This window comes from Numenius arquata, chromosome 6 (assembly GCF_964106895.1).
Source record: "Numenius arquata chromosome 6, bNumArq3.hap1.1, whole genome shotgun sequence".
Taxonomy (NCBI): Eukaryota; Metazoa; Chordata; class Aves; order Charadriiformes; family Scolopacidae; genus Numenius; species Numenius arquata.
In genome coordinates, this window is record NC_133581.1 from 59,731,552 (window position 1) to 59,747,492 (window position 15,941).

General features: G+C 40.6%; 1 protein-coding gene across 25 annotated transcripts in view; it reads left to right on the forward strand.

The window, feature by feature from the left end:
- The window catches only part of NRXN3 (neurexin 3), a 942,294-nt gene that overhangs the window by 298,187 nt on the left and 628,166 nt on the right, over positions 1–15,941 (forward strand). For 22 of the 25 annotated variants that reach the window (XM_074149382.1, XM_074149385.1, XM_074149386.1 and 19 more), the window contains one exon: positions 3,022–3,048. The exons of the other annotated variants lie outside the window; for them this stretch is intronic. In XM_074149382.1, the coding sequence (XP_074005483.1) occupies positions 3,022–3,048 (27 nt within the window). The remainder of the gene's footprint in view (positions 1–3,021; positions 3,049–15,941) is intronic. 25 annotated transcript variants of the gene reach the window in all.

Consider the following 15,941-nt stretch of genomic DNA (forward strand, 5'->3'; position numbering starts at 1 on the left):
AGGCACATTTTTCTATTTTTCTTTTTTAAATATATGTGAACTTTTGATGCCAGATTTCCTTTTGTGCAAATCATACACTCGTACCTGCAAGTGTATGCTCATTCACAGTTTCTCATTGATAAATTTCTTTTCTATAATAAGTAGATACAAGTGCTCTTGATTTTCTTTTTTTTTTTTTTTTTTGATTGTCATAGACATGCAAGAATATTTGTCAGCCGCCAGTTACAGGAGGGTGCACAGTTGGACTGCATGTAGATAGGAGAGACACAAGGAGCCACGTTATAACATGGGGTAAGAAACCTCATCTGGTTTCCCCATGGGAAATAACCTAGAGTGAGCTTAGAAACAGTCAGGCCCTGATTATCTTTCTTGTCCTAGTCTTGCCTTAAAGTGCTCTTCCATTACCACATGTGGATGCTCATCAAAAGGAAGAAACACTTTGTCCTCCCACAGCAAAGGTGACTTTCGTTCCTGATTCAAGGATAAAACAGCCTGGGGCCTTAGCATGTCAAATAAATATCACTATTTTCAGGCACAAGGATACAAATGTTAAGAAATACAGGCCTAATTTGCAGAGAATTCTGACAGCTGCTAAAGATACCTCCATTCAAGCAATGAATCCCTAGTGTTAGCTAATTGCAGTGGAGCTATTTAACTATTTCCAAGGAGAGTCTTTGGCGCATTTTCCAGGTGATATGCTCTGGAAAATCTTCCACCTGAGCACTAAGGAAGCAGCTTCTGGATTACATTGGGAATAATAATGAAAGAAAGTAGCTGTAGAAAGTTTTTCCCAGCTCATCCTGCTGGGCTGAGGAGTTCATCCTGCTCCCTTCACCTGGAGCAGTCAGTGACTCAGCCAGGGGGTAAGCCCTGGGACATGTACTTATTGTGGTTATTGCTGCAAAACAATTAAAAATGCAAAAACTTCTCCACAGACATCGATAACGCAACAGTGGTTTAGTTCCTAATTTGGATGAGCGTTGCTGAGGACCAGCCATGTTTCCCTTTCCAGCACACTTACTGTTTAGCCCATAAGATATTCCCCTGTTGTTCCAGCTCTAACAACTCTCTTGGTCTCACTCGCTTGCAGTGTGACTGGGGAGTCTCTCTTGCTCTTGCTGTCACTCTCCATCGGGTCATAGAGGGAGGTTCCCCAGCGTGTCCTTCAGAGCTTCCCTTACCCCACCCAGCTCCTGTAAGGGATATAGCCACCACTGTACGGTGATCGTACCAATTGCTCCAGGGCTGTTTGCTCCCACTTTTCTGTTGCGGTTGACGACACATGACAAACCTAATCGCACAAAACCAAACCCAGATTTTCTCAAGAGAAGTTCTGCTTGAAAACAGACTCTCTCTGGCTATGTTGCTCCTGATTGGTGTGCCCCTCCTCATTATGGCTCTTTATTTGTAGACTCTTATTCTTTCCCCTCTCATTTTTTAAGAACTGCATTTAGTTTCAGCAGCTGAAATAATTTTCCTACATCTGTCTGAATAAACATAAAATGGGTCCGGTTAAACAACAAACTGGATTATATTTCTTTGCCATTCTGTATAATCTCTCTTGCTGGGCCGTATTTCTGTGATAAATACGACTGTCCCTGCTGGTCAAAACTTTAGGTGTCCAGACAGGGTGTCCAGTAGCATGGTGCTATTATCACTGGCCTTGATTTCCGGAAAGAAGGTCAGCATGGCCCCAGATATGTAATAGCACTGATACGACAGCTCTTGCCCGTGTCAGACACCAGTAATGGATGTTCGCAAGGCTGTAAGTAGGCATTTATAAATGAAAGATCCTCTTATGGGTCATATCCTGAGATATGCTGGGCATTAATGTGTTAAATGAGAGAAGCAATGCTCAGAAGCCCTTTAGCTTAGGCTCCTCTACCTCAACTTGTTTTCTTTGTTCAGACTTCTCAGTTACCATTTATTAGATTCCACAAGCATAACTATTATTCTCTCCATGTACCCCTCTTTGTCCCTCCCTTGCCTGTAGCCTCTGAATGAAGCAGGGCCAGCAAAGGTTCCCAGACCTGCCACTTCACTGCCCATTTCATCTTCTCCCTGAACGTTACGAGCGTCCTATTCAGTCTTAGCGTTCAGACAGCAAGACGAGATTGGGCTCTGAGGAACTGGCAGGGCTGGGGACCTTTGGGAGAAACCCCCATTCCCCCTGCCAAGCAAAAAAAAAAATTAAAAAAAAAAAAAAGTATTCCCAACCTCCAGAACTAGCTGAAATCTGGGCTGGGCGTTCGTGCGGTTAGCTGTTTGCAAGTGGCCATTTTATGATAGGACACAACTGGGCAGTATATTAACCCTTTCCTCACCTGAACGGACAGTGTCAAATGTGTCTGTGCACATTTTAAGTGTTCTGGGCTGGCATTGGGGGAATGAGAAGAGGGTCTGTCTTTGGGAGAGCTGGAAAGGGTTAAATATTGCACCAACAAATCTCATAGGCTGATTTTACAGGTATTCTATGTTGGACAGATGGTGTATTTATGCAATAACAATACAAATTAATTCAAAAGAAACCAAGTGTAAAGGTTGACTTTGAGCTTCAAGCTTCTCAGAGAAATTGCTAAAGGACTTTAAAAAGCAAAATGACACTTGAGTATGACTTGCATTTTGAGGGAGATTTTTTGTGCCTTAATTGTCAATTTTTTTTTATTGTAATTCACATCAGTTCATGGTCTGGAGCAGAAGATCCTCTTAGATGCATAGGTTTCTATAAAAAGAAAATAGCTTTTGGTGTCATCAGGTGGATATATATGTATATTGATATATCTCTCTATACATATGTGTATATATATTTTTATATATATATTTATGTAACAAATATTTATGTAGAATATACTATACATATACACCCACACTTGAACTTGTTCAGACTGTATATAAGTATAAAATGGCCACATCTCTTTGCGTGTGTCTGTCCCCGGAAGGGTGGACTGATTGTTTTTGGATGTCTGCAGCTGTTACCTTGAAGGATGCAATTTCATCTTTCATTTATTTTTCCCCATCTAGACTGTATCAGGATAAACTGTAACGCCAGTAAGTTTTCCCTCAAGTTTCATTTTGTTCTCTTTCTATATATATTAAAATAACTTTATTTTCTTTGCTGTTTTATAAGCTGTTTTTCTTTTCTTTTCTTTTTTTTTTTTCTTTTCTTTTTAAAAAAAAGTCTTCTGAAATTGAAGGGTGGGATATGAAGCTGGGGGGGAGGAGGGAAGACCTTACGGTGATTGTATGTGAAAATTTTGTGTTAGGTTTCTCCAAGGAGGAGATGAACTGTTATTTCATAGCTTTGCAGAAGAGCACCTGAGGAACCTGATGAGCTGATGTTAGATTTCACTGGTAACCTGTTGTCTTTATGAAAACTTTTAAAGAACCACATAAGAATAACAACAGGTACTGTATGCACTTCTCCACTACAAAAAAGTCATGCACATTTGAAAAACAAAACAAACCCACCTCAAAATCTCACTTTATTTCAGAATGGTGACAGCTTAACCTGATATTTATTCAAATTCATTTTTATTTGGGTATAGAAGAAGGAAAAATTAGATGTTAGATTTTGTTATGTGTTATCAGAGTTACTTGATTCCCTTTTATATAGGATTTACTACTCTTAGGTTTCTGTAGTAAATTCCAGCTGAGTCTTTGGGTCACTGAAGATCGCTTTGAGTCTGCGTAAGTAGGGAAGAGGACTTATGTGAAAAATAATAGTGAAAGATCATATCCAGTTCTAGACTAATAGAACAAACCAAATCTTTTCTGTTCTACTTCAAAGAGCCATTCAAAGTTGATGTAGGCCTCAAAGTAAAAAGCACTTCCCAAAGAACGGAGCTGTTTAGCTCTCGAGTGTGCTTTGAGGCTTATGTTACTTGATTCCTGAGCTGGCACATCTTCTGTGTTAGATTTTATGTGGAAAGATTTATGGAAGGCTAAACATCATTTTGGAAATTCTATAAGGGATTAAAAAGCAAGGATGGTCTGTGTGTTTCCTAGAGGCTGTGGTCTTTTTGTGCACCCGTGAGCCCCATCCAAGCTAGCAGGCAGGTGGAAAGAAGTGTGTTGCAGCCCCAAAAGCAAACATAGAGCTTTCAAGTAGCAGAGCCAATAGTAGCAGCACCAAGAAAATCTTATTATAAAGCAGTTTCCTAACAGCTTTGCCATAGTTTTGGACTAAAGAGTAGGTTTATAGTGTTAGAGCGCAGACAACAGTTCTTTGCGTTTTTTTCCCCATGGACAATATTTGCAAAATTTAAAAGTCTCTCTGTGGTTGCAAATAGAAAAAAAATTACATACATAAGCAGAACGTAGATCAGCTTTCCCTCCTGGTCACTGCCAGGTGGTTGAGATCCTACTTTGCAGGGAAGTGGAAGCAATTAAGTTTTTGGTCTTGGGAAGTTGTCCCTGGGAGCCTGTAGCCAGGGTCAAGCCAAAGCTCATGTGTGATTGTTCCAGCTGTGAGCCCTGATATGCTGTAGGAGCTTGACAATTGGGAGTTCACAACATTGAGAGCAGCAGCTTTCTTCAGCCCCGTTGCGGGCCTATGTGGGATTAGTCCTGTGTGACTCAAAGCTTGACAGCTCTTGCTGAATTCCATTTGCTCTTCAAAGTTTTAACACTGTATTCACTGTATTTCAAGATAGAGTGGGTAATTGGAAAAACTGTCTTGAATCTCTGCTGAGATTGCCAGTTTTCACCCAGCAGCACTGAGGATATTTGCATAAAAATAGGATCTTTTGCTTCCTAAGAGTTCATATGCTCTTGCTGTTTAGCCACCTGTAACTCTGTCTAAACAGTCGCACCGTAGTTCTTGGTTTTGCGTGTCATCTGAGTATCCGTATCAGTTCCTCTGGTACCGGACAACAATCTGATGTTTTTGGCATCATCTTCAACTTTTCATGACAGCTGGCTGTTAAAGGCTTAGCTACGGAAGACTATCTTCAGGTGGGAAATCAGCTTTAGTAGCAAGGAGCAATGGTCTGGTTTTCATGCAAATCAAAATTCATCAGTATTTGGGAGAAACATTCAAAAGAGAAAAAAAGGGAAAAGAGAATCCTATAATCAGAGCACTGGGAAGACAGTCTGAATCCAGTGCTTTTGTTAGTTTCCCCATAAGCATCAAAACATCTTGAATCATTTTGCTTCCATGCATTTTTAATAGTTGAGCCTGTTGCATTTTTAAATACAGTCTTCCTCTGAAGGTTTGCATTTATTTATTTATTTTTAAATGCTTTAGGTTTTCCTAATTTATTTTTTATGATACTTTGCTGAAAATGAACCCTACTCGTAGTGCCTCCAACACCTTGTTTTGTTGCTGCCGGTTGCAATAACTGGAGTCATCTGTCCTGCTTTCCTGAAGGGAACTTGCTGGGAACTGATTGACGAAAAACTGCATACTCTTGCATGAATAAAATATGTTTAGGCAGGAGCAGACCAAATATCGCTGTAACCATTCTTGCAGGCACACTGACATTTACTTGTGCAGACGGAGTTATCCACATACAGGTGGGTCTGGCAGAGTCTGTTGAAATGAGCAGAAGTGTTTTAAAGTAACTTGACAAATGGGATTCCCAACCAGCTGAAGAGTTTCAGGTCAAGCAGTCACCATTGCTAACTGAATAGAAGGAACCTGGTGCATGGTTTTAAAGGTAAACAGAGGTGTACTTTTGGGGTTTCCTAGAACATACAGGCTAAAGAGCCTACCACACCTCATGCTATTTGAGAAGAGTCTGGTATATTGTCCCAGGTAAGCTTTTAATTTTCGATGTACTTGCCCTTAATTTTCATTGAAAGGATTGAGGGTTTTTTCTTGCATATCTTTGGCTTGTCATATATCTGATGCAAAATACTGTTTTCCATCGCTTCATTTCTTCTTACCCTCTCTCTGTTTCTCATCGCTGTCATATCTCACAGTTCTGAAGAGGAAGACTAACATAATTTCCTAGAATTAGCAACACTTTTTTACTTTCTCAGTATTTATTTTAATACTCATCTCGTCCTCTCCTTTCACTGTTGAAGATACCTAAACTGATCTTATCTGTTTCTGCACACTGAGAAGAATTTGAATTCAGAAGGACCCAATAGTGCTGTTGCTTACACAGATAGAACTGGGTGGTAGCTCTCTTTTCCTCTGAGTGTAAAATCAGCACAACCAAAAGCACGATCAAGATCACAAAATCCACTGTGTGAAGGTGCATTGAATCACTCCTCAACATAATGCAGACATAATAGATAGCACAGTTTTCTTGGCTGGATTTGTGGGGGAAATAGGTATAGTTTAAATGCCCTTGTATTTTTACATACATACGTTTTGGGGTTTTAAATAGTATTTCCTAAAGAAGAGTAGCTCTTTGCTCCATCTCCTGTAAACTGTTTCTTTAAATACATAGTTCACTTTAAAGAAAGTTAAAGTTGTTGTGATAGCTTTATAGTTTGTGTCATAATATCTGGTGCTCTGATTGTTCTTCATTTTTTCAAAGGTATCTAGTCCTTAATTCCCATATTGCCTTTTCAGTGACCCCACTTCATATCAGCCCAGATGGGGCCAGTTGTCAGCATTCTACCCAATATTAAGTGTAGAGGACAGGGCTGTGTGTGCTACAGATTTACTAGCTTCTGGAGGTGTCTTCACTTTGTGTTCTTTCTAGGATACTGCTTAAATTATTTATCTTGGCCTACTTCTCTCTCCTTCTCCAAAATCTTTTATGTGGTGTGTCAATTGTCACAGTCACATGGTTTGATATTACCTTTATGGGAGGTTTGATCTTCCAAAAGTAGCTGCCTTTGGGACAGTGAAAACTTCTGTTTTATTGCTTCTTGTTTCATAACGAGGCCTTTTCTTCTCGCTGAAGCATGCCAGAGAAGCCATTACCTATTTTCATGTGACTTGTGAAGCCTCAGCAAACCCTGGTCTCTTCTTGTACCTGCTTGCTAAAAGCACAAGTGGAAAAGGATGAAAAACGTCAGCCCAATCACTACTAGTTGATCCTGATCTATAAGGCCCCATAGTTAGCATGTTGTTTCAGATCCAATTCATTTTGGACTGGTCCTTGACAGTAGAAGACAGCTAGAATGTGAGATTGGTTCTCCCTTCTCAGTTGCCACGCTTACTGTATTTAGTGCCGTAATTCAATGCAATGTTAATGTTTTGTTTTAGTAAGTGCCACTGTAAAAACATAAAATATGAACCTACGAACTCTCTGGGAGAGATTTAAAGTTTCTTTTTTCCATATCATCAAAAGTAAATGGGAAGCTGTGCTAATCTAATCAAAATGTTGTAAAACCAAGTGCACTTATCTGATTCCTAGTGATGTTGCTGTCATTTTAATAAAACCTTAATAGTACTCTCACATGAAAACATTATTTGGAAAGTGGTGTGATTAAACATACACATCATATTAGTGACTAGTACCTCCTAACTCCATTTAAACATAATCAGGAAGAAATGAATGCTTATGCAGCCTGAAAAGTGATGAATCATTAGTATGTCATATTGTCGTGGTGAAAGCAAAGCTGGTGTCTGTAGAATCTGTACAGCCCAGCTGAGAATGGTCCCACCGTTGAGCAGTCTCAGACTCAGGGTGCTGGCCTGGCCTTGTGCTGCTGCTGTACTGCCTTGCAGAAGAAGGGAAGGGATCAAGCCTGGTTTTGGAAGACTTTTCCTCTTGTCGGGTTATGAAACAGCAGTCGTCTGGGTATGTTGTGAGATGGTAAACTAAGAATTCTGTTAGAGGAAAACATACCATGATGGATCCAACAGCCTGAGAGAGGTGAGGCTACTGCCGCTTCCTGTTCCCAGGTTCAACCAGTAGGGAGGTTGAAGATGTAAGCTCTCAATTCAGAGGTTGCTTGGTACCCCTACAAAGTGAAATAGTGATCCTGAGCTTGTTTTAAAAAGGTAGCGACAAAGTCCATGCAGTTACCAGTTGCAATGGAGAGGGCAAGACCCTTTGGGGCTGGGTTCCACAAGGACATCTTCCATCTTGGGGAGAGGCAAAAGGTGAAGTGCATGTGAGAAGATGCTCTGCTTCGCTGCTGTCTAGACAATATGTCTTCTGTAAATTAGATTCTGTAATTAGTTGCTGGAACATCCACTTTGTTCTTTTATTCAAAGAAAATTGGCACAAAACTGGAAACTCATGCTTTAGGGTCTAGGAGGAAGTGAGTATTTAATATGTGATTAATTTTGTCTGAGAACAACCCAGAGAGAGCATCTCTAATGAGACTTTGAATAGTTAAAGAGAAAAAGAAAAGCAAACACTAATCAGCACAGGCACTGCTTGCTGTGTTGGGTGCTACCTTATCAGTAAATTTAAGGCCAAATCAGTGAGCCTTAAGGCTCAGCGCATACTGGATAAGGAGTGGCCAGTGAAGAGGTTCTAGTGATTTGCATTACTGGGTACAGAACACTGGATGTAATGAGCAAAAGCTTTTCACAGTGTCTTTAATCCTCCTCATCCAGACAGTGCTATGAAGATTAAGGTTTTGCTGTGACATAATTAATTAATTTCTGCAATCCTAAACTGAAGTTTGTGATATCAAAAGGTCCCTGCATCCCATAATGTTTCAGGGGCTGTAAATCTGGGCTATAAATGCAAGTCCATGTTTACGAGACTTCAGGTAGCTCCAGCTCTTAGCAGCAGTTGGCCTTTGTCTTCCAGCTGATACTGTCACATCCTTTGAAAGTCTCAATTCTGACTCTTCGGCTCTAGTGCTTAGAGAGAGACTTCAGCAGGTCTTCCAAGGTCATCAGTTTGAAGAGACGGCGCTGTTGAGAGCAGAGCTTGGCAGAACACATTCCGTGTTATTTTTAACTAAATTGTTGCGGTGGGACCTAACAAGAAAGAAAACTAACCTTGGAAACTCAGCAATCATTTGTTAGGAATCAACGACCTGCTTTTGGAAAACAGCTCTGCCTGTTTACTGGCTCTCATTCCCACCACAGCAGCTTTTCTGGACTCCTCACCACTTCTTGAAAGGTTGTCTTTGTACTGTGTGTTTTTATGTATAAAATTTTCAAGTCGTGTAGCCTCTGACCCCTGCCATGGAATTATAATTAAAAATGAGAACTATTGTGAAGGGGGGAGAGTCAAAACAACCATATCATTCACCCTGTCAGTCACTAAGCTAGATACCCAATACTTAATGTTAGAAATTCCAATTCATAGATTGGTCCAGGCCGGAAGGGACCTCCAAAGGTCATCTAGTCCCACCTTCCCGCAGTCAGCAGGGACACCCCCAACTAGACCAGGTTGCCCAGGGCCTCGTCGAGCTTCACCTTGAATATCTCAAGGGAAAGGGGCCTCAACCACCTCCCTGGGCAACCTGTTCCAGTGTTCCACCACCCTCATAGTAAAGAATTTTTTCCTAATATCCAATCTAAATCTGCTCTTCTCCAGCTTAAAGCCATTGCCCCTCGTCCTGTCACTGCAGGCCTTTGTAAACAGACATATTGGAACAGAATACCAATACATATTGGTATTCTGGATGCTATAACAAAAATTATGGAATATGAAAAGGTTGGGGTGTTCTTTAATTTTTATTTAAAAGAAGTTGACAAGGATGTCTTGCTTCCTTTCCTGTTGCAATATTTGCAGGATCTCCTCCAGGATGCCTGGCGGGAAAAAAAGCAGGCTATGATAGAAAATCTTGTAGGCTTCTCAGTTTGTTATTTTGGCCACTTTCTTTGTATTGATTTGTGTTTCTTTCAGAGGAGCTGTCATCACTTGCACTCAGTGTTTTGGTTTAACCCCTGTAGGTGGCTAAGCACCACACAGCTGCTCGCTCACTCTCCCCCAGCCTGTGTGTTATCAACACTGTTTTGCTCACAAATCCAAACCACTGCACCATGTGGGCTGCCATGGAGAACATTAACTCCCTCCCTGCTATACCCAGTACACTCAGGAAGCAACTAGAGCCTTCAAAGTTTGTGGACATCATGCTTTAGGGCTTAAAAAGGCAAAGCTTTTGCTGCCTTTACGGTGAAATAGAGGGCTAGAACTGAAACAGGGTCACCTATGGTATCCAGGCATTGAGCATTTGGTCATTTCTTTTTCCATTTAATTGATTTTTCTTTTTCTATACAGTGCAATGAGTTTGAGGAAAATTGCTGTGTAAATGGTAATATCGAGGAGCTGCGTAGCAGTACTAAATGTGTTGTTTCTAGGATTAAGACCTGTCAGGCTGTTGACGATCTTAAAATCAAACAATGACTCCATTAGTACTTAAATACTGGATACTGTTCCCATGGATGAATAGTGAGATGGTTGATAATGACAGAAAAGTTGCCTCTCCACAGCTGGGAGATTTTTTCCGTGCTTGGCAGTCCTCGCACCACCCACCTATTTTGTCAGGGAGGGCTACAGTCCTTCCGCCACCACGGCCCTTACATTGCCGGTATTTCGCACCGCGAGGCTGGTTTGTCTGGCAAAGGCACTGCTGCTAGAAAATTGCTCTCAGGGAGCAAAGAACTGCAATTGCACACAGGTGCTTGAGGAGTAAGATAGAAGTTTACTTTAAAAAAGCATCCTTCGGTGCTTCTGTGCTTGAACTTTGGCCTCTCTGAAATGAGCTGAGGAAAGGTGAGCTGAAAGTTTGCGGGCTGCCTCTGAAAGAACAACCTTAGAGATATTTACTGTTTGTGCAGGGACAGAATGAGTCAGAGAGAACGCCCTTCTTCTCCCAGGGCAAGTCTCGCTCGCTCAAGCTGGTGCACACTGGTATGTGATGCATATGGCAAGCTTGCGTTGCTGCTGCATCTCTGGAAACTTGCCCTTAGCAAAACTTTCAGCTGTGATGCCTTCTTTTCTAATTGCTTATCTTCTACTTCTCTCAAGAAAAGCTGATTCTTGAGGTTTCAGAGCCAAGGAAACAGTTGTTGGCTTCTTGCTTCTCTTGTGCAAAGGGAATATTATGCATGGGAAATCTTGACATCACAAAGAACCTGGCCGATAAGCCACAGATGTGTTTGATCAGTGGTGAAGATTTTTTTTATATCATAAACCATTTTCTAGCTAGTGGAAAATGCGATATGCTGAACATTTTCATTCTGAATGTGAAAAGTTAGAAAGCCTGAGAGAATATCTCAAGTCATTTTCCCAGTTAAATATCTTTTTGATTCGTGTCACTTCAGTAGTTGCTATATTAAACAGTCATGTGTGCACACTTCATTATGGAAAAATAGCTTTTTCCTCTTGGTGGATTTCACAGTATCCAGGCCTGATCATGAATTGGAGGTCAAATCACCAGGTACAGTTTTAATCATCCAAAGATACGTTATTATTTTTGTTTCCTCATGAATTTGAAGTAGAGAATCAGCATCAAGCTTGAAACAAAACAGGGAAGTTATTATGCTAATTAACTGTTAATGCAAGAGTAGGTTCAGGTAAGGGTTTAATTTGTATTGAGAAACTGTTATCATGCTGACATCATTTGGATTAGGGTGTTTTCTGTTCCCCTTTTTTGTAGGCGAAGCTTTTTGAAATTATTCAGCCCGCTGTTTTGAACTGGTAGGGAAAAGAAGAAATGTAGCTGGTATTGCTTTTGACTCACATCATTATTGGGTTGCAACCTGTTGCCACCTTCACCAAGCTGTTAGCATCTTTGGAACTGCCTAGTGAAAAATGTTCGTACAGCATCCAAGCATTTAAACAAAGTTACGGTCTCCCATCCAGCATGGTGCTACTCTTGAATTCTTGGGAGTTTAGCTCTTAGAGCCTCATTTAGTTCCATGTTTTGTTATAGCAGAAAGAATAAAAGTTTGTTGCTTCCAATTTATTATATTATGATATTTTGCTGCTTAGGATAATTTTAGATTAAGAGAAACTTTCTTCCTAAATCATCATTGCCATTGAAAGCAGTGCCAGTAAAATTGACCGGTTCTCGTTGTAATCAAAGTTTATAATATTTCTCTCACTGGTCACACTTTGATTTATTTCAAGCATATTAAAATGCAACAGAGCAGATGGAGCGGCATCAAAACTATATGAAAACGCGAGACTTTTTGTCTTCATAGTGCTCATGGAGCTTGTTTTCCTGAATGAACTGAAAGGGTTATCCAAACTTCAAGATTTTTTTGCCACGAGCGTGGTAAATTTGAAGTTTCCAGCTTGGCAGACTCACTCAGTGGTATTTTTTGCAATTTCTCACTGGCCGGGTGACTCCTCCAGCAGTAGAGTGGTATTTTTCAGGGAATGCTGTATCCAGCAGGGCTGCATAGAGAGAATCATTTATGAGCCCAACTGTCTGTGTGTGCTTAGGATAGGGGTGTCAGTCCCCAGTCCAAGCAAACTTTCCTGTCTCTGGTGGTGCTTCATGTGCCAGTTACAGAGGGGGCTGAGCACCATCTCGTGGTGCAGCTGGAGATTTTCTAGTTTCTTCTCTCAGTTCATGTGCTGAGCAGCCTAAATACATCTGAAAAGCAATATCTTCATTTTGTGTTTGCTGTGGTGCTGTTTACCTGCCTGTGAAAGGATTGGAGGTATGTTCAGGCTGCATTGTTGACAGTAGTAGAGAGGAAGACTGTGTTCATTGGCAGAGCTGTGTAAAAAAGGACTTGAATGCAAACAGGTTCTTGACAGTAGTGCTGGGCTATAGGGCCTATCTGTTGTGCTCTATGGGAAGCAAGTAACTTCTGCAAAGTGTGGACTGTGCCATAGGCCAGTGCTAATCAGCACAGAGAACAACCGCATGTTCTGCTTCCTTGGAGTTACTCCTTTTCATCTCAGATGAAAACAGCTGATGCTGTGGAGCTGAAGCTTTCTGGCTAAAATGCTATGAACAACCCTAGAGTGGAGACTGAGGGGACTCCTCAGCCTCTGCCAGACCATAGCAGTTCTGTGACTCTGACAGCTGCAGCAAATCAGACCATCCTAGCTTCATTATTCCTTTCCAGGGCTGAAATCCACATCATCTACTGCATTTAAAACATTTTTTTCTGCCACCTGCATCTGTTCCCAAAAGTATGGTTCAGGAAACCCAGTGATAAAGCTAAGATCAGGCTTGAAGTATTAAGAAAAGTGTACTTGTATAAAGCATGTCCAAACCATCCTTATTAACGTGTATCATATGGAATACCTATATAAATGTTTAACACCTCCCAAGATCAGAAGTTTCACAGATTATATATAAAACTGATGTCTTTTCTAGTAATTCATATGAATATGTGGATAATGTCTCATAGGAACAGCCTAACGTAGATGTGGGGCAGCTGACAGGTAGGTGGGCTAAGAAGGTAGGGAAAATATTTATCAAACTCAGCTATTGGAAAAAACATCAGTGGTATTTGCATAGCTGAGGTTCAGTTACTCCTAACTAGTTGGGCATGAATTCAGAAAGGGGTGTCCAGTACTGAAATGCCTTGATTTCAGGTAAAATCCTTAAAAGCACATTATCTCAAGCTTTATTGTAATGGACTGTAGCAGCTGCGTGTGAATACAGAGGTTGTACAAACTGAGGGCAGTACTTGGAAGATATGACGTTACTTTAAAGCCAAACTCTCAGCTGAAGCAGCTGGAACACGTCTAAGAAAATCTGAGTAGGCGTAATTAAACAAATAGAGATGCAGTCTGTTTTAAGCTAATATTAGAATTGCATCTGATGTTCATTTTATAACCAAAAAAATGACATGTCTAGAAGATCTTATGCTTTGTTTTACCATGAATCCAGTCTGATATTTTTTGAGCTGTGTCAAGGTAAACTTGAGAAATCAGTGTGTTTTCACAACTGCACAAAGAGTGACTCTGGCAAGGGAGGTGTTTGAAAACAGGAGAGAGGAACTTGGGTTCTGAGGCTTGTTTAGGGATCCAAAGGGCTGGAGGATGTTTCCTACCAAATTACAAAGTGTGAGTGCAGAGAGTGGGTTGTGGGAAGATGTTCCTCTGAACGGGTGCCAGCCACCTCCCTTGCTATGGGAAATAGAAAAGTAAAAGATTCTTCCCTGTTTCAGGTAAACTTTGATGGATCGTAAGGAAATATTTCTTCCTTATTTTGTGAGAGGTATTTTTCTGCTTTGCCCTTCCAGGGAGCTCATTTTGTCCAGTTCATTCAAATGGAGTTAAAATACAAATCTATTCCTCTTCCTTTCACCTCTTTTTATAGTTTTCAAATGTCAATTATTTCTTTGTTATAGGGGGAAAAGTGCTCAACTTTCTGTTTTCTTGATTGCTGAAACCATGGTTTTCAGCAGTCCATTAGGAGGTTATTAAGATGTTTTTTCTGCTTTAGCTCTAATTTGCAGAAGTACTGAGCCTAGTCAGTCCCTGTTGACTTTCACAGGATTTTAGATACTCAGCATTTGTGAAGAATAAAATCTTAATGCCCTTATCCTTAAAAGATCCGCTGCCAAATACTAAGGGGAAATTTTAAGAAATGAAAATATGACAAGTGAGAGAAATTGTGTATTTTTTCCTGTTGTGAGGTAATTAAATAAATGTGAGTTCTTGGGACAGGTACGTAGGCAGGGTTATTGCCAGTCTTGGTGATCACTTCTGAGTCATGCATTGTACTTAATGGATCAGGTTTTCCGCATGAGATTTAATAGCCGTGATCTGAAGTATTTATTATTCTGAGGAAACTAAGGCTCTCAGTTACTTTGCTTTGAATGCCAAAAAAATGTGTTTTAACTTATCACAGATTTATCTCTGGGATCTGCACCATGTTTAGATTCAATGGCCAAACATGAACATATTTTCATATAAGATTTCTGCTTTTGCTTTTACTGATTGGGCCAGAAATGTAACAGAAACATCCCCTTCCTGAGAGTTTTGGGAGTACAGAAGAATTTAGAGATACTTATAGATATGTATAGAACTGCAATTATGATAAACTAAAGGAGGGATGTATAGTAAAATATTTTAAGCCACTTCCCTTTTTTGGGGGGTGGAACAGTAGCTTCATCTGCAATTGGGCAAGGTAATGCATTGCTTTGGTTTTGGCATCTCTTTTTTGGTCACAGCGCTGAAAGACGTTTGTTTCTGTTTCATAGAGGGATGAGATTTGAGCCTAAAATTAAAAATCCTTTCTTAGAAGTTCTTAAGCCCTTTTTTATCTTTGGAGTATTCTTCTTATGCTGATGATGTAATCCTTACAAGACTGCAATAGTTGTGGCATTACTATCCCCATGGAATTACTGAAGGGCAGAGCGTGAAGTTATTTTATGCGGAAGCAGTAGCAGTGACATTATGGGCTTTCAGCCCTGCCCTAACACTCACCATTATCTGAGCGCTTCTGGCAGTGAGGGAAAGCTTTGTTGCAGCTGTTCAGCCCTGGTCCTACTCTGCAATTTTTAGCAGAGAGGGAAGTATGAGCAAAGAGAAAGATTATGCCTTCGCCCTGTGTTACCATTCTGCACCTATAGTATATGGAGGGATCCAACTTCTGCTTGTGTAAGAAAGGTCTGTGTGTGCATTTATTGACAATGCGCTTTTTGGAAATTTGCAGGCTGCGTATACTGATTGAAAGGGAGATGCTTAGCTGCTTTTTGGACTCCAAGTACACTGGAGGTTGGTCTGTTATCTTATCTGTGTGATAAAACAATATCCATGAACTGCGAACGCTGTTAATTGTATCAGTACTGAAAAAAACCTCCTCAAATTCTGCCTCAGGTGACAATAGTTCCACATCTTTCGCTTCCAGGTAGCAGTAGGTCTTCTGAAGCTGCAGTAAGTCCAGTGCAAAACCTGGACAAATTTTGCAAGGGCAGAAGACGAGAAAATCTAGGAAGAGATTTCCCAAGGGCATTGAAACCACATCTCAAGATCAGCTTTTTCTGAAGAAAATGATCTGAAGTACTAACAAACTCGCGAGCATACAATTTCCATGGCTACAAATACAGAGATGAAACAAACCCAAACCCTATTTCCTAAGCATCAAAAACTGTAGGGAAGTTTGAGTTGGTTCTTACTGTCACTGACTGAAGAAAATCTCACAATGGA